Genomic DNA, 19,969 nt, shown 5'->3' on the forward strand with positions numbered 1-19,969 from the left:
GAAGGTCTCTGTCAATAAAGCATGTTTTACTCCTCTGCCCTGCTTTTAATGCCTCATTTCCAGTTGAGAGTACAGTGGATATAAAAAGTGTACACACCCCGTTAAAATGATAGTTTTTTCTGATGTAAAACGATGAGCCCACGATAAATAATTTCTAAACTTTTCCCACCTTTAATGTGACCTATAACCTGTACAATTTAACTGAAAAACAAACAAATCTGTGAGGGGGGAAAACATAAAAAATAAACATTGCATAAGTGTGCACACCCTTAAACTAATACTTTGTTGAAACACGTTTTGATTTAATTACAGCATTGTCTTTTTGGGTCGGAGTCTATCAGCCTGCCACATCTAGACTTGGCGATATTTGCCCACTCTTCCTTACAAAAGCGCTCCAAATCTGTCAGATTGCGAGGGCATCTCTTGTGCACAGCCCTCTTCAGGTCACCCCACAGATTTTCAATTGGATTTAGGTCTGGGCTCTGGCTGGGCTGTTCCAAAACTTTTTTGGGCTCACTGTCGTGCTGAAAGATGAAATTCCTCTTCATCTTCAGCTTTCTAGCAGACACCTGAAGGGTTTGGGCCAAACTTGACTGGTATTTATTTGGGCCAAAATTGACAGCATGCATGCCAAGCGGACTCTCGTGCGCGCCGTAAACGATCTGCAAAGGATTAAGGCACAGTCAGCGCACCTATATAAAAACTGTGAAAACACACTTACTTTGCGAAGTATTGAGTTGTGTTGCTGACACATTACTGAGCCTTATTTCCTTGTTTGATTTCCTGAGCCCTGATTTCCTGTTTCTCGTCTTTGATTCTGCCGAGTCTACGATAGCCTGTTTGTGCCTCGCTCGACCTATTGCCCGTTTCACCATTTTACAATTTTACCTGCCATTCTGGATCGTTTACCCGTCTTCACTTGTATTAATAAACACACCTTCTGCACTTACAGCCGTCTCCCAACCATCTCCGACAGAATACTTCACGCTCCCTGATAAAGAGAAGCACATTCACCTGTTCATACGTCATGTTCAGGAACAAACTAATGTTAATGGCGCTGAAACAGCCACCGTCAAATGGTGCAGTTGGAGTCTTGTTCTCGGACTCGACTCCGATCAATAATGGACTCAACTTGAAAATTTTTTTTAATGACTTGGACTTGACTCGGACTTGAACACTGGGGTCTTGAGACGGGACTTGGATTCGAGGTTTAGTGACTCGACTGCAACACTGTTGTCAGCCATACGGTTATCGGAAATTCATCAACACGTCGATTCTGACCAATCAGGGCCAAGTTTCCCAAAAGCATCGCAGCACAAAGATCATCGTTAAATGGTAGAACGAGCAGCACAATGAACACTCTCTCTCCTAGTTAAGATGCTCTTAGTGTTAAGAAGCTTTTGGGAAACCAACCACAGATTTGAGGATTCAGTAGCGTGATGGTATAAATGTTAGTAGTGTGACCCACTCGGTGTTCCTCCATGTATTGTGTGATCTAGTGCTGATTTGCACTCGGTCATTAACTATTCAGCATCAAACACTGATTGGGTCAGTTCAGAGCTCATCAGTGCACTCACACACTCCTGGACTTTACCATACATTGACATTTCTGAACTAAAAAATGCCTGTACATTATGCATGGAAAATAATGAATGGTTCATGGTATTTGTACTCCAGGGCTGAAGTTAATTTATTAACCATGAAGAGCTGTATGGCACCTGGAGAGGAGAGTGTGTGAGGGGGAGATTAAGCTGCAGACACAAATGTACGTATAGGTTTTTGGGTTTTTTTTTGGAGCGTAATGATGTCTCTAAGGAGACCAGTTTCTTATCTGAAGTGACAGTGGTGCAATATTGCAACTAGAGAACACTTCTTTGAAATTGAATTGTTCTTTTATTGTGTGTGAAAGTATACACTGGAAAAAAAAATCTTATTTTGCAGTGTTATTTTTTTATGAATGAACGTGAGTAATATTACAACTTTTTTTTTTTTAGCGCACACAATTTCCTGTCGTACCCCGACCCAGAAGCGCAGCTCTCGTTCTCCTGTTCATATTGACATACGATAATGCAACAAAAACATTGTGCTCCATTACTAATCAAGCTGCATTATTTATGTTCCTGCATTACTTATTCATTACTGTGGGTCTGTATGGGGCGACGGAACGCCTGTGCCAATACGCTCCTGTGGGAAAAAATCCATATTAATCACACCATGCAAATGCGAAACTGTATCTCCATCCGGGTGAACAGCTTTGCTTCATTTTTGGCCTTGACTACAGGCTGTTCATCATTTCTTACGTGGATATGATCCGTAACAAGCACCATATCCATGCTTTAGGGATTTAAGAATATGTAACCTATGCATAAATGCTTTAAAATATCCTATAAAACACTTTATTGTGTGACGAAATCCGTGAATGGATGGATCTTGTGACTCCGTGCGTAGGAGCAGCTACTATGGTGAATGAGTTTAGCTCTTTAAAGTCTTAAAGTCGTGACTTTGCTGTGTAAGAGCTCTGAATCTGTAATTACAGAGATGTTCACAACAGTTTTGTAAAGGAGAAGGAAAGTCACGGAAATCCTTCTGTTAGAATTTGCTTTATATATATAATTTATTTATTTATTTTCACTCCGTGCTGATAAAATGTCATCTAGCAAGAGGTGGGAAAAAAAAATCCCAATCTAGAGTCAATGGATGACATTTTTGTGCTCTGGCGCACACAAATAAATGCCATTTAGAAAAGGTGAGCTGTAACTCAGCTCCAGATTTCCCAGGTCAGTCGGTACATCAGGTCTTCCCTCGGAACCAGCTCATAGGTCAACCATCACCCGGGCAGATTTCCTAGTGCATCATGATGCCCTTTGGAAATAGTTTGTGCTGGGTGGAAATAGATTTGGCATCTTATTGTAAGAAATCACGAGAATATTTTTGCACTCGGATGGACGGTTAGATCACTTCTTCACTCCTGAAAAGATGTGAAGCTGGAAAGTTTGTCACAGCGTCCAAATTCCTTTTCTGCCCATCATGTAGCACACTATTTTAAATGATTCTTCGTGGACAAATCAAGATGGTCTAGATAGTCTCATCTCATTATCTCTAGCCGCTTTATCCTTCTACAGGGTCGCAGGCAAGCTGGAGCCTATCCCAGCTGACTACGGGCGAAAGGCGGGGTACACCCTGGACAAGTCGCCAGGTCATCACAGGGCTGACACATAGACACAGACAACCATTCACACTCACATTCACACCTACGGTCAATTTAGAGTCACCAGTTAACCTAACCTGCATGTCTTTGGACTGTAGGGGAAACCGGAGCACCCGGAGGAAACCCATACGGACACGGGGAGAACATGCAAACTCCGCACAGAAAGGCCCTCGCCGGCCACGGGGCTCGAACCCGGACTTTCTTGCTGTGAGGCGACAGCGCTAACCGCTATATCACCGTGCCGCCCGGTCTAGATAGTATTTAATTAATTAATTTGTCACTAGAGACGGGGAGTTTTGCTGATGACTGGAAATGCGCTCTTGTCATTCCTTTGCTGAAGAAGGTAGGCCTGGATTTGATATTAAAGAACTACAGACCAACGAGTAATTTGCAGTACGTCTCCAAGTTGACGGAGAAAGCTGTTTTCAGCCAGTTGCATGTGCACATGACTTCCAACTCACTCTATCCTGAGCTACAATCACCCTATAGAGAGTTTCACAGCACTGAAACAGCGCTATTAAAGGTAACGAATGATATCTTGATGAAGATGGACTTGCAAGAAGTCACCCTTTTGTTCACGTTAGACTTTAGTGCCGCATTTGACACTGTCAATCACGGAATTTTACTTAGTCGTCTCTCTGATGAATTTGGGATTGGTGGCAAGGCCTTGGAGTGGCTTAAGTCCTACCTTGTAGGCAGGGGACAGTGTGTTTCTGTCAGGGGATCAGTATCGCGACGGTTCAATTTGGACTGCGGCGTCCCTCAGGGGTCGTGTTTAGGACCTCTTCTTTTTGTCATGTATGCATCGAAGCTGTTTAAAGCGATTAAGAACGATCTACCTGAAGCTCATTGTTTTGCAGACGATACTCAGTTGTATCTTAGCTTCAAACCGGATTCCAGTTCCTCACAAGAAGAAGCTATAAGTGCTATGGAGCACTGTATCGAGAATATCAGATGTTGGATGATACATGACAGGCTCATGATCAATGATGATAAGACTTAATTTATACTTATAGGAACGCGCCAACAGTTAAAGAAAGTAAGCTCTGTAAAGGTCATGTATCATAGGGAACGAATTGACTGAGTCTGGCTCCAGTGTAAAGAATCTTGGCTGCTGGCTGGACTCAAACTTGGGTATGTCAAAACACATTACAAACATATGTAAAGCAGCTTTTTTTCCATCTACACAATATAAGACACATAAGGAAGTACTTGTCTAAAGACTGTCTAGTTACCTTAGTCCATGCCTTTATTACAAGTAGGGTGGATTATCGCAATAGTTTGCTGTATCGTCTCCCTAAAGAGCAGATCGCCAAATTACAGCGTATTCAAAATGCAGCCGCAAGGTTCATACTGGATGTCGGCAAATATCACACATCACTCCGTCATTGTATCAATTGCATTGGCTACCCATACACTATCGTATCCAATTCAAAGTACTTTTAATTACTTTCAAGCCCATCCACGGTTTCGCACCATCATAAATTTGTAAGCTTATCAACATCAAGGACAAATCGTCATACAGCCTGAGATCGAACAATGGCATTCTACTTAAGCATCCCAATGGCGCACGTTCCTTCACAGCCGCAGCACCAACGTTATGGAACAGTCTTCCAATGTCAATTAGGAATATAGAATTACTGACCGATTTTAAGAGAGCGTTAAAGACGTATCTATTCAAGCAAGCTTTTACTTAATTTTATAAATATTTTGTTTGTATTATGTATGGTTTTATAAGAGTCATATATGTATATTTTGTAATTGTTTATGTATTTGGATACTTTTATATATATTTATATTTTAATGGAGGGGCGGCACGGTGGTGTAGTGGTTAGCGCTGTCGCCTCACAGCAAGAAGGTCCGGGTTCGAGCCTCGTGGCCGGCGAGGGCCTTTCTGTGTGGAGTTTGCATGTTCTCTCCGTGTCCGCGTGGGTTTCCTCCGGGTGCTCCGGTTTCCCCCACAGTCCAAAGACATGCAGGTTAGGTTAACTGGTGACTCTAAATTGACCGTAGGTGTGAATGTGAGTGTGAATGGTTGTCTGTGTCTATGTGTCAGCCCTGTGATGACCTGGCGACTTGTCCAGGGTGTACCCCGCCTTTCGCCCGTAGTCAGCTGGGATAGGCTCCAGCTTGCCTGCGACCCTGTAGAACAGGATAAAACGGCTAGAGATGATGAGATGAGATGAGATGAGATGAGATGAGATGAGATGAGATAGGTACTTGATCCGTAATAGCCTAATTGTTTATATACTGCACTTTAAAATGAGAAATACACATAGCACATCGAACACTGTTGGGTAATTTTGTGAAACTGAACAGACTAAAAGAAGGGAAAAGTCAAATCTTGAAAGGGCAGGACTCCTCCAGGACTCTAGTTTGACACCCCTGAGCCAGATGAATAGACGCAGGAAACGGCATAGTGCCGGGGGTACGGATATTGATGCGGCGCAGTGCTGTAGCTCGAACAGCGGTAGTTTGAGTAGGAAGATAGGTGATGAAAGGAACTCAGGAGAGGGATAGGTGCTCTGAAAATGAGCAATAGCCAAGGGAAAGGGAGGAAGAGAGGCTGAGGGAAAGGATGTGATGAGTAATAGAGGGATGAGAGATAGAGACAGAGATGAAGGGAGGGAATGAGGGATTGGCAAGGAGGGAATGGCACAGAGGCATCAAGCTGTGAATGTGAGCCCTGCCAAGGACTGTTAGCTGTGCTGATGTCATCGCTGATGTCAGGTGAACAGTGTCAGTCCCGAGCTGATTGGCCAGCGAAGGATACGGTTGTTACACATAGACCCTGGATGGAAAGTAGAGGGTGTTAGAATGCGTAGCTTTTTCTGGCAATTATTTGAGGTCATCGCTGATGTCCGTGATGCGTACCATCTTTGGCAATATGTGTGTGTGTGTGTGTGTGAGAGAGAGAGATACTGGTAGGACGCATCTCTAAGCATCGAACTTGCTCCGCTCTTAGCAATGTCACACAGTTTCATGTCTCTCTTTCATCTCTCTTGATGTGCTCGTTTCCTGCAGTGGCAGCTGAGTGATAGCAATCAGCTTATCCATCAATCCTCGGCCCGAATAAACGGTCAGCCATGTTTCTCTCCATGAAAACGACAGCCGCACAACACTCGGATCATGGCGCAACACCAAACTGAAAGCACGTTATGAATATTCACACTTAGGAAGCAATTAGAAAGCTTGATCTCATCTAGCGCTTTTACAGTTTGATGCATGACTTGTGTGAGGATGGGAATAATTAATGTAAGGTGTTTGAGGGGGTGCGGGAGGGGGAGAGCTGTTTGATCTGTGCGGATGAAGATTGAGATTTATTCATATCTCTGTCTTCCCCGACTGAGTTCTTTGACCCCAGAGTTCCACCTTCATTACCATATAAAGCAGATTTTTCTCAATTCTGAAGGAACACAACTTGGGATTAGAGAGAGAATGACAGAAATGAAACGCAGGAATGGATGCATGAAAGAAAAGAGCATTATATACGGTCACCTTTCTTCCCATCATCGGGCACCTCGGGCTGCAAAGCAAATCATATTCATAACAGTCATAATTGTGGCCTTGATAGCTCGGCTCTGTTTAATGCAGCACAGCAGCTGAGCGAGCTTGCAGAAGTTCCTGTTTCCTGTCAGTCACAGGAAGCTGTCAGAGCTTTCTCTCAACCCGAAACAATTCATAATCACCTTAAAGGGTAAATACATCCGCCCTACAAGAGCTGCATTAATTGCATCACATTGCTTTTGTGGTTGTAGAGTTGGACTTGAGTTCAGTTTGCTTCATATTTTGATCCGTATTTGGTTCTTAAAGTGCCATTCCACCATTGGATGTATTCTTTGGCATAAAATACAATATATTTTATGACAACATGACTAGACAGAGAAATCTTTTAGCTTCAAAATGATATATCAAACATTTTTTGACAACGACAAGTATATTAATTTTGCGACCAAAGTCACCTACCCTTTTAATTTCCGCGCGGTAGTGAAACGTGATGTCATCGGCAGGTTCCCCTTCTTGTGTACCACGTGTCGGTCTATTTTTAGACCAGGAAACCCCCAAAGTGAGAGAGTCATTTCTCCTCGTATATGGGGGCCAAAAAAATTGCGAAAAATTTTGAGTTAATCTTTCAGTTAGCTAGATTTATTGGTATTAGCTAGATTTATTGGTATTATTTTTATCGCGTTCTATCCGCCATTGCTGATAATATGTGCCACGTCACACGTCACGTGGCACACAAGAAGGGGAACCTGCCGATGACATCACGCACGGAAATTAAAAGGGTAGGTGACTTTGGTCGCAAAATTAATATACTTGTCGTTGTCAAAAAATTATGTTTGATATATCATTTTGAAGCTAAAAGATTTCTCTATCTAGTGATACCATTTATATATGTTGTCAAAATATATTGTATTTTATGCCAAAGAATACATCCAATGGTGGAATGGCACTTTAAGGGTGGATTTGGTGAGTATGGAGGAATCTGTGCAAAATGAACCAACTGGAGTCAGAAGTGATTGTGTCTCTTTTACTTCCTTACAGCAGGCGCAGGGAATAAAATCGGCTGGGCTTTTGGCTTGGGCTTGGAAAGACTCGCCATGGTTTTGTTCGGCATCCCGGATATCCGACTCTTCTGGAGCAAGGACGAGCGCTTCCTGAAACAGTTCCATCTAGCCAACATCAACGACTCTGTGACCTTTCAGGTATGATGGGATGCGCTTTGAATGAGTACGTGAACATGCATGCATGATACACTGGTGCGATAGACCGACATCCCATCCAGCATCTACTCCTGTCTCACACCCAGGTTTCCCCACAGTTGCTACATGGCCCAATACACAATCCTCCTCAGTCTTCTTTTCCTACAAGTTATGACACGGAAAATCCCAAAGCTGGGGGTTCCCGTGTTAGAAGTCATGTATTTCGTAAATTGCAAACTCCACGGTCAGTCCACCAACCTTAGTTCGATCATGAATCAATAAAGAATACTCGGCCCAACATGTTATTCAATTCAAGTTGATAATATTGATCCAATATTTCAACTAAGAAGAAATCTTCCAGTCCACTCCGGTGACGATGCCATTTTGGAAATCACATGATGCATTGCTGCACACTGATTGGTTGAAAGGTGAGTGACGTTGAATTCATCTGCAAGAAACCACCATGCACCAATGTTTTACAGTGCCTTGAAAAAGTATTCATACCCCTTGAACTTTTTCACATTTTTCCACCTTACAACCACAAACTTAAAAGTTTTTTATTGAGATTTTATGTGATAGACCAACACAGAGTAGCACATAATTGTGAAGTGAAACAAAAATGATAAATGGTCTTCAAAATTTTAAACAAAGAAAAATCTGAAAAATGTGGTGTGCATTAGTATTCAGCCCCCTGTACTCTGATACCTCTAAATACAATCCAGTGCAATCAATTGCCTTCAGAAGTCATCTAATTAGTTAATAGAGTCCTACTGTGTGTAATTTACTCTCAGCATAAATACACTTGTTCTGTGAAGGCCTCAGTGGTTTGTTAGAGAACACTGAAGAACAAACAGCATCATGAAGACCAAAGAACTCACCAGACAGGTCAGGGATAAAGTTCTGGAGAAGTTTAAAGCAGGGTTAGGTTATAAAAAAAATATCCCAAGCTCTGAACATCTCAAGAAGCACTGTTCAATCCATCATTCAAAAAATGGAAAAAGTATGGCACGACTGCAAACCTACCAAGACATAGTCATCCACCTAAACTGACAGAGCGAGCAAGGAGAGCACTGGTCAGAGAAGCAGCCAAGAAGCCAATGATCACTCTGGAGGAGCTGCAGAAATCCACAGCTCAGGTGGGAGAATCTGTGCACAGGACAACTATAAGTCGTACACTCCACAAATCTGGCCTTTTTGGAAGAGTGGCAAGAAGAAAGCCATTGTTGAAAGACAGGCATAAGAAATGTAAGGGACACAGCAAACATGTGGAAGAAGGTGCTTTGGTCAGATGAGACCAAAGTTGAACTTTTTGGCCTAAATGCAAAGCGCTATGTGTGGCGGAAAACCAACACTGCTCATCACCCTGCACACACCATCCCCACTGTGAAGCATGGTGGTGGCAGCATCATGCTATGGGGATGCTTTTCTTCAGCAGGGACAGGGAAGCTGGTCAGAGTTGATGGGAAGAAGGATGGAGCTAAATACAGGGCAATCCTGGAAGAAAACCTGTTGGAGGCTGCAAAAGACTTGAGACTGGGAAGGAGATTCACCCCCAGCAAGACGATGACCCTAGACATACAGCCAGAGCTACAATGGAATGGTTTAGATCAAAGAATATTCATGTGTTAGAATGGCCCAGTCAAAGCCCAGACCTAAATCCCATTGAGCATCTGTGGCAAGACTTGAAAATTGCTGTTCACAGACGCTCTCCATCCAATCTGGCTGAGCTTGAGCTATTTTGCAAAGAAGAATGGGCAAAAATTTCAGTGTCTAGATGTGCAAAGCTGGTAGAGACATACCACAAAAGACTGTAATTGCAGCAAAAGGTGGCTCTACAAAGTATTGACGCAGGGGGGCTGAATTCTAATGCACACCACATTTTTCAGATTTTTATTTGTTTAAAAATTTGAAGACCATTTATCATTTTCGTTTCACTTCACAATTATGTGCTACTCTGTGTTGGTCTATCACATAAAATCTCAATGAAAAACTTTTAAGTTCGTGGTTGTAAAGTGGAAAAATGTGAAAAAGTTCAAGGGGTATGAATACTTTTTCAAGGCACTGTAAATGTGATCTGTCAAAATGAGTAACAAAAACGGGACTCAAGGCTCACAACACACCGTGTCATGGTATGGAAGGGATGGAAATTAAACAAGTAGGACACAAAGTCTATAGGTAAAACAGCACGGCATGTAAGGTTCACAAACACCATTCGAGCTTTGGCCAATCAGCGCACAGGATTGCAGTCACATGATTTTCAATCGTGCCGGCGGAGTAGATGAACTTTTCGGCTCAATTCAGAAACTCGGCAGCAGGAGACGCGATTATTGATTTGAAGTTGCGGACATGTTGATTCAGGAAACCTTAATATTTTGTGATCAAACGGAGACTGACAAATTGTATGTGGAGTGGAATGTTCATGAATTACAGTTGCCATATCAGACACTCGCTAGCCGTGCTTTGAAAATTGTCCATGCAGACGCTCATCTGAGTTTCCAAATCGGTCATTGCTTAACTCTTGAATATTTTCTATCGTGAATACTATCATTAAAAATCTCATCTCTTCTTGACAAAGACATTTATTTCGTTAAGCTCTGTGACGAGTTTCCCAAAAGCATTGTAGCACAAAGATCATTGCTGAATGGTAGCGCGAGCAGCACAATGAACACTCTCTGTCCTAGTTAAGATGCTCTTAGCATTAAGAGGCTTTTGGGAAACCAACCAGTGTTCAGTACTTTGGGAATAACAGCAGGTTGAAGTTGGTACAACAGAGTAAACTCTCTGCTCACGTGACATCAGGAAACTGCTGATGCTTTTCTTTTTGAGTCATGGGAAAGCGGTCAGGCTCTCTCTCTCTCTCTTGCTCTCTCTCTCTCTCTTCTGATCGGTTTCCCACTGGATTACTCATCAATATCAATCAGATAACTTTTATAGCGATTTTCTCTCGCTCTCACTGTTTCTGATGAAGTATTCAGCAAAATTTTCCGTCTGCTAGTTTTGATGTTATGCTTCACAGGAGACTTTGAAGTGAGTTTTCATAGCTTTACCTACTTATCTTTTCAAATCAAACTCATCTCATCTCATTATCTCTAGCCGCTTTATCCTTCTACAGGGTCGCAGGCAAGCTGGAGCCTATCCCAGCTGACTATGGGCGAAAGGCGGGGTACACCCTGGACAAGTCGCCAGGTCATCACAGGGCTGACACATAGACACAGACAACCATTCACACCTACGGTCAATTTAGAGTCACCAGTTAACCTAACCTGCATGTCTTTGGACTGTGGGGGAAACCGGAGCACCCGGAGGAAACCCACACGGACACGGGGAGAACATGCAAACTCCACACAGAAAGGCCCTCGCCGGCCCCGGGGCTCGAACCCAGGACCTTCTTGCTGTGAGGCAACAGCGCTAACCACTACACCACCGTGCCGCCCTCAAATCAAACTGATTCATGTAAATAAATAACTATTTTTGAATATAACAGGAGTTGCTTTGAAGAAAAACATTGAGATCTTAGTGATCAGAATGAGATTTTAAAAAACAAGAAGTCAGAAACGCGAGTGTCAATTTCCGTTCAGTTAACTGGAAGTGTTTATCGGATGCGGATCACAGTTTTTTCACAAGTCAGGTTCGCATTGAAAGCTGTGAATATTAATTGAAATAATCATTTCTATTCTTTCATGTAAACACTGGTAGGCCTTACTTAGAAATACAAAGCCTACAGAGTATAAAGAGGGTATGAGAAATAATCTTTTATTACTTTTTTGATAGAGAATGGGAGATGTGAATGACATTCAGTGCTTATTTATGCATTTTTTTATTAATGAAGATTGATTTCTCCTTCTTTGTGATGTATAAATGAGAGTTAAGATCAGCTTTATATTGCACAAATAAAGACATTTGGTGAAACTTTGAAGAAGAGAGTGTACCGAGTTGGCGTTTTTACCTAATTAGCATAATTAATATGGATTAAATGCTCATTTGCATAATTTGTTTTTACTAATTTTTCAAACTTTGTATTCAGTATACAATCATCTATGTGCCTGCCAATTTCCATGTAAATATCTTGAAAAGTTATTCAGAAAAAAACATTTGATCTCATTGGTTAATGAGGCCCGTTTTGGACCATGTGATCCTCATACAGAATATTACGGCAGTTTTCTAAAAATGAAGCCGTTTCTTCAGTCTTTGATTTGTAATACCTCAAGAACGGATAAATATATTTTAAATATGTAAAAGGTACGTTGTTTAGCAGCCAATTCTAAATTCAAATAAGCACAATTTCAAGCAATTTGGATTGAATTTGAATTTTCACCTGATATGCCTAATTACAGCTTTGGGGATTTTTCCGTGTCATAACTTGTAGGAAAAGAAGGTCGAGGAGGATTGTGTATTGTGACATGTAGCAACTGTGGGTTTCCCAGGATAGGTTCCGAATCCACTGCAACCGTGATCTAAATAAAGCACTTAGTGAAGATGAATGAATACCTCTCCAGCTGTAGCTTTTCGACTGTACTAGCTTGCAGAGTTGCTAACAAGCTGTCAAATGTTATTCTAATTATCATTTCATGTAAGAAATCAAGCTCCAGTGAGTAGCCCAAGTCGTAAACCTTGATCCAGTATGACCTGTTGCATGGGAGCAACATTGGGAGTAACATTAGCAGGTTTATGAAGACAAGTGCACCTTTGCTAGTGTCGAAGGAGTGCAGAAATTACCACCAAAAATAGACATTGGAACAATGTTAGTTTCTTAGCTAGGTAGCTAACAATAGGGTAAGTATTATATAGTGTAAATCAGAGATCAAGTTAGCTAATATTAAGCTAGTTAGCTCGATATGATCACGTCATCTGTCTGTCATCGTCCGTCCACAATTTACAAAAATTGCTCCTCCTCCTACAGGATTGATCGGATTTTGATCAAACTCGCATACAGTGTTCCCCAGGTGGGTGTGCATAAAAGTTGTCAAGACGGTGGTGTCGCCTGTCATATTTACGATTTTATGGGTGTCTGAAATTTTTCCATGACTCATCACATTAAACGCTACTCTTCGTAAACTGCTAGGACGTTTTCACTGAAACTCACCCAGAAGACTCCAAAGACATATTCCAACAAGAATTGTTCACCAGGTGGTGCCACCTGCCATGGATGCGGCTACACAGGGGTTGTATGCAATTTCACAAAAATCACTCCTCCTCCTACAGGAGTGATCAGAGTTTGAGCAAACTCATATGGAATCATTCCCAGGTTGGTATGTATAAAATTCATCAAGAGGGTGGTGCCACCTGTCATACCGTATTTACAATTTTATGAGTGTCTGAAAATTTTGGGTGACTTGTCACACCAAACACTACTGTTCGTAAACTGTGAGAACATTTTCACTGAAACTCACCCAGAAGACTCTAAAGACATATTCCAACAAGAATTGTTCACCAGGTGGTGCCACCTGCCATGGATGCAGCTACACAGGGGTCGTATGCAATTTCACAAAAATTGCTACTCCTCCTACTGGAGTGATCAGGATTTTGATCAAACTCATATGGAATTGTTCCCAGATTGGTGTGTATAAAAGTTGTCAAGGCCATGGCACCACCTGTCATATTTATGATTTTATGGGCGTTTGAAAATTTTGGGTGACTCGTCACACCAAACATTACTGTTCATAAACTGTGAGGATATTTTCACTGAAACTCACCCAGAAGACTCTAAAGACACATTCCAGCAAGAATTGTTCACCAGATGGCGCCACCTGCCATGGATGCGGCTACACAGGGGTCATATGCAACTTCACAAAAATCGCTACTCCTCCTACAGGATTGATCGGATTTCAAACTCACACACAATAACAGTGGCCGGTATGAGCTACAGCCTCATTGAGGCTTTTTTTAATTTTTAGATTTTCGATTGTGCAAACAAGTGTCCATGGTTGCCTGCAAGGTAATAATGAACTAAATTTCAGTTTTGACATGTATTACCCAGGTTTGCTAGGAAACTGTCTACCTCTAAGATAACTATTATGGTGTTGAAACTAATTGCCAAGTTTATTAACAAGGGTTAGCTCGACACTCCAAATTGATGAGAGTCGGCAGAGGAAATTGGATGCGAAGAGTACGTTTCTGTTTCCACCCAGATGCATATAATTTTAAATGCTATGACAAAGTTATAAATGTGAAAAGGTGAGGCATTTGTCTGAATTAAATAAAATTGAACATTAAAAAATTAAACGACATGCCGACTTGCTGAGTCAGGTAATACTTTCTATTGATTCTCTGTGCATGCGGCGAGGATAAGCCTAAACTCTTTTGACATTTACCAGATAAATGAATGTTCAGTCTCGTTTGACCACCGAGAAATGAGCAAATGGATCAGTTACAAGCTGTGGTATAATTTCCAGCTTTTCCCTGCAGACTGGAGTTTAGTGAAGCTCCCTCAAGCTGCCGGTACAATGAGCTGTTTACCGTAACACAAATCTCCATCAAGTGTCTGCCGGGTCGCTTAATGAGTTTGTGTAGCATAATGCATGTACTGTCAAGGAAGCTTTGGCTGCTGTTTAGATCATTTCCTCAGACTCAGACAATAGATTCAGTTTTATATATATGGGGTTAGTCAAAATTATGTTAACACTAATGGATTATTTTTCTCCTGAATGTGTGGTGCACCGTGACTGCTGCTGGTGTAATTGGGCCCTACTTTTTTGACACCCCAACAGTGACGTCAGACGTCTACTTACAGATGGTGCAGCAGTACGCCATTGATGAACTTCCACTACAGATCCGATTGGCGGGGTATTTCCAACAGGATGGTGCACTGCCGCATTTTGGCGGTTCGTGCTTATCTCGACCACACATTTCCAGGTCGATGGATAGGTCGCAGTGGACCATTGCCATGGCCTCCACACTCCCCTGGTTTGATGCCCTGTGATTTCTGGTTACGGGATATGGTGAAGGAGCGCGTGTATAGCAGGAAAGTTTGTGATATCAATGACTTCGAGGACAGAATAAGGACTGTGGTATTATCTATTCCCCGCAAAATGTGTGTCTGGGCTTTAAATGATACTGGTTTTTGTGTGTTGAACACGATGGCGAACAGGTTGAGACCGTCCTGTAAATCATCTTGCACATATGATGTATGTTTTGTGAATAAATGGTTTCTACCATTTAAGTGTTAACATAATTTTGACTAACCATATATATAAATAAACAAGCACACAGTGCTGGACAAAAGTCTTCGGCACATGTAAAGAAATGCTGTCGACCAAAAATGGCTTAAAAAAATAATGAAATGAAATGTCTCAACATTAAAAAATACTGTAAACAGTAAGCCATAATAAATTAAACAAAGTCAATATTTGGTGTGAGACGACCCTTTGCTTTAAAAAAAAAAATCGTAGTCTCCGGTCCAGTGAGTGCAGTTTTATGCGGAAATGAGCTGTAGGTTTTACTGAGCATCTTCCAGAACCAGTCCCAGTTCTTCTGGACACTTTGACTGTCACACTCGCTTCTTCATTTTGCACCAAAACCCAGCAGCCTTCATTATGTTTTCTGTTTTAATCTGAAAAGTGCTCTCTTATGTAATTTACTGCTCAGATACAAACTTTTTTTTTTCTGTAACATTTAATTTTGCGCTGGAAAATGAATGCTTGGCATCTAGAATGTTTTTGTACTGACTCGATAATGTAGAAGTCATGTTTCAACATTTGATATATTGTCTTTTTGTACTATTTCCAATGAAATGTAGGGTTTCCAAGATTTGCAAATCATCGTATTCTCTTTTGACTGATTGATTTTTTGCTGATTAACCAACACCTATTAACCATTAATGTTCACGCCATCCAGCCGTCAAATTAAGCCAATATGACAATGTTAATGAATATGTTTGTGTCAAAATTCAGAACTGAACCTGAAAAGCAATCTTTATGATTTATACTTGGAGTTATCAACATTTTAAAATATTATGTAATTTTTTTTTGTTAGCTTATGCATATATATATATATATATATATATATATACACACACTACTGTTCAAAAGTTTGGGGTCACTTTGAAAAAATGTCCTTATTTTTGAAAGAAAAGCACTGTCCTTTTCAATGAAGATCACTTTAAACTAATCAGAAATCCACTCTATACATTGCTAATGTGGTAAATGACTATTCTAGCTGCAAATGTCTGGTTTTTGGTGCAATATCTCCATAGGTGTATAGAGGCCCATTTCCAGCAACTCTCACTGCAGTGTTCTAATGGTACAATGTGTTTGCTCATTGCCTCAGAAGGCTAATGGATGATTAGAAAACCCTTGTACAATCATGTTAGCACAGCTGAAAACAGTTGAGCTCTTTAGAGAAGCTATAAAACTGACCTTCCTTTGAGCAGATTGAGTTTCTGGAGCATCACATTTGTGGGGTCGATTAAATGCTCAAAATGGCCAATAAAAAATGTCTTGACTATATTTTCTATTCATTTTACAACTTATGGTGGTAAATAAAAGTGTGACTTTTCATGGAAAACACAAAATTGTCTGGGTGACCCCAAACTTTTGAACGGTAGTGTTTATATTTAGTAATGGGTTAAATAGACATTAGACAGTGCAGCTGTATTTCATTAACATGTTGAATATTGCTTTTCTTGGGCGTTTTTTTTTCTTTTCTTTTTTTATCCCCCATTGGCTGAAAGGCCCGAAGGGGGATTATGTCATGACGACGTCCGTCTGTCCGTCCTGGGAAGGGTACTCACTTTCTGAAATCAACTCCTCTCACAATTTTTGGAGAAATTTCACGAAACTTGGCAAGATTCTTTGTTATATGTCGGTAATACACATATTGTAATTTTGTTCAATCCGGTTGCATTTTACCAGCGCTACAGCCCTTGATTTAACAACCTTGTACTTTCACAATTTCATGAAGGTGTGTTTGCCTTCTGACATCAACTCCTCTTACAATTTCTGAACGAATTTCTCGAAACTTGGCAAAAGGCCTTGTTCTATGATGGTAATACGCATATTGCGATTTAATTTCGTTTGTGAAAATTTTCCCAGAGTTTTGACCCTTGATTAAATAACTTGTACTTTGACAATTTCATGAGGGTGTACATTCTTCTGAAATCAACTCCGCTCACAATTTGTGGAGGAATTTCACCAAACTTGGTAAAAGGCTTTGTTATATAACAGTTATACATGTATTGAAATTTCGTTTAATTTGGGTAAATTTTACCAGAGTTATGCCCTTGATTATTAACAAACTTTCATCAAGGTGTGCTTGCTTTCTGAAATCAACTTCCCTCACAATTTTTATTATCCCCTGCTGGCCGAACGGCCCAAAGAGGGATTATGTCGTGGCAATGTCCATCTGTCCGTCCATCCGTCCATCCCAGGACGGGTACGCACTTTCTGAAATCAACTCCTCTCACAATTTTTGGAGGAATTTCATGAAACTTGGCAGAATTCTTTGTTATATGTCGGTAATACGCATATTGCAATTTTGTTCCATTTGGTCGCATTTTACCAGAGTTACGGCATAGTTGCCAGCGGGGGGGATATTGTGCTCTCAGAGCACTCTTTTTTTTTTTTTTTAACTGGTGCAGTGACAATTTTTCATCCTTTAGCCAATCTGAGCACTCAAACGAATTCCGTTGGAAGTTTATAATCCAAACTTTAAAGAGATATTAAGACCTGTGTAACATTTTCCATCCCAGACTATTTTGTAATATTTATGCCAGTTGCCTGAAATGCTTTTAGGAGTTATTTTAGTAGCCATGTTTATTAATACAAGAATTTATCATTTGATAATGTTAACTAATACAAAAAATAATGTTTGTTAAAAGAATTTTAATGTAAAGCATTACTAAAGGTGCTGATGCAGTTATTTCTACAGTTTCTCTGCACAATTTGATTTATATCTTAATGCAGGAAGGGGAAAAAAGCTCACTTTCCTTCACAGGCTCTTGCTCATTAAACATGGAAGACGAATCTCTTCTATTTTCACCGTTTTAATCTTAATCATGCACTGCAGTATACCATAAAGACAGTTATATTACAGCGTACAGCTGTTAGATGCACTGCAGCAGAGATTTCATCTATCACTCGTCTCGACTATGAAAGGTCTTATTCTTATGTGCTGAAAGCCTGAAGAGCACGTGGTCATTGGTATTCCTGCTCGCACCTCTGTTTGGAATTTCCCTCATCTTCAGTGATTTTTTTTTTTTCCCTCCAAAAGGTCAAGCGAATACCTCACACATGCATTCACCTGCAGGGTCAGGAGGGCCAAGCTGAGAATCCAGCCACAGTCATCAGTAATTCATGCCAGATTCCTGCTGTGATGTGTGTTTGCTATTTCTGCCCTGGACTTTGGAAGGAAAATGTGGCTATTACAACAGTTGTTATAATTAAGTGGACAAATGTAGGGCTAATGGATTTGCTATAATTAACACATGCGGCCCTTTTCCAGAATTACTGCCTTGCTTGCGAAAATCTGAGCAAACAAATAAAAAAAAAAACTTGGTATTTGTATCTCGATGTGATGGTTTGGATTTTCTGCCTACATTGTACACCATCACCTCGACTTCAAGAAATCTATTTCACCAAAATAATATATACATGTTTTTGTTCATTTTATGAACTAGGTGTTGCAGGTTTTCTGCAAAGATCACATTAGGTGAATACAGTGGTGCTTGAAATTTTGTGAACCCTTTAGAATTTTCTATATTTCTGCATAAATATGACCTAAAACATCATCAGATTTTCACACAAGTCCTAAAAGTACAACCCCGATTCCAAAAAAGTTGGGACAAAGTACAAATTGTAAATAAAAACAGAATGCAATAATTTACAAATCTCAAAAACTGATATTGTATTCACAATAGAACATAGACAACATATCAAATGTCGAAAGTGAGACATTTTGAAATTTCATGCCAAATATTGGCTCATTTGAAATTTCATGACAGCAACACATCTCAAAAAAGTTGGGACAAGGGCAATACGAGGCTGGAAAAGTTAAAGGTACTAAAAAGGAACAGCTGGAGGACCAAATTGCAACTCATTAGGTCAATTGGCAATAGGTCATTAACATGACTGGGTATAAAAAGAGCATCTTGGAGTGGCAGCGGCTCTCAGAAGTAAAGATGGGAAGAGGATCACCAATCCCCCTAATTCTGCGCCGACAAATAGTGGAGCAATATCAGAAAGGAGTTCGACAGTGTAAAATTGCAAAGAGTTTGAACATATCATCATCTACAGTGCATAATATCATCAAAAGATTCAGAGAATCTGGAAGAATCTCTGTGCGTAAGGGTCAAGGCCAGAAAACCATACTGGGTGCCCGTGATCTTCGGGCCCTTAGACGGCACTGCATCACATACAGGCATGCTTCTGTATTGGAAATCACAAAATGGGCTCAGGAATGTTTCCAGAGAACATTATCTGTGAACACAATTCACTGTGCCATCCTCCGTTGCCAGCTAAAACTCTATGGTTCAAAGAAGAAGCCGTAGCTAAACATGATCCAGAAGCGCAGACATCTTCTCTGGGCCAAGGCTCATTTAAAATGGACTGTGGCAAAGTGGAAAACTGTTCTGTGGTCAGACGAATCAAAATTTGAAGTTCTTTATGGAAATCAGGGACGCCATGTCATTCGGACTAAAGAGGAGAAGGACGACCCAAGTTCTTATCGGCGCTCAGTTCAGAAGCCTGCATCTCTGATGGTATGGGGTTGCATTAGTGAGTGTGGCATGGGCAGCTTACACATCTGGAAAGACACCATCAATGCTGAAAGGTATATCCAGGTTCTAGAGCAACATATGCTCCCATCCAGACGACGTCTCTTTCAGGGAAGACCTTGCATTTTCCAACATGACAATGCCAAACAACCTACTGCATCAATTACAGCATCATGGCTGTGTAGAAGAAGGGTCCGGGTACTGAACTGGCCAGCCTGCAGTCCAGATCTTTCACCCATAGAAAACATTTGGCGCATCATAAAACGGAAGATACGACAAAAAAGACCTAAGACAGTTGAGCAACTAGAATCCTACATTAGACAAGAATGGGTTAACATTCCTATCCCTAAA

The 19,969-nt window shown here is 40.9% G+C and overlaps 1 protein-coding gene across 2 annotated transcripts in view; it reads left to right on the forward strand.

The window, feature by feature from the left end:
• fars2 (phenylalanyl-tRNA synthetase 2, mitochondrial) overlaps nucleotides 1-19,969 on the forward strand; it is a 398,131-nt gene that overhangs the window by 181,333 nt on the left and 196,829 nt on the right. For both annotated transcript variants that reach the window (XM_060922489.1, XM_060922490.1), the window contains exon 5: nucleotides 7,754-7,914. In XM_060922489.1, the coding sequence (XP_060778472.1) occupies nucleotides 7,754-7,914 (161 nt within the window). The remainder of the gene's footprint in view (nucleotides 1-7,753; nucleotides 7,915-19,969) is intronic.

This window comes from Neoarius graeffei, chromosome 5 (assembly GCF_027579695.1).
Source record: "Neoarius graeffei isolate fNeoGra1 chromosome 5, fNeoGra1.pri, whole genome shotgun sequence".
NCBI classification, from domain to species: domain Eukaryota; kingdom Metazoa; phylum Chordata; class Actinopteri; order Siluriformes; family Ariidae; genus Neoarius; species Neoarius graeffei.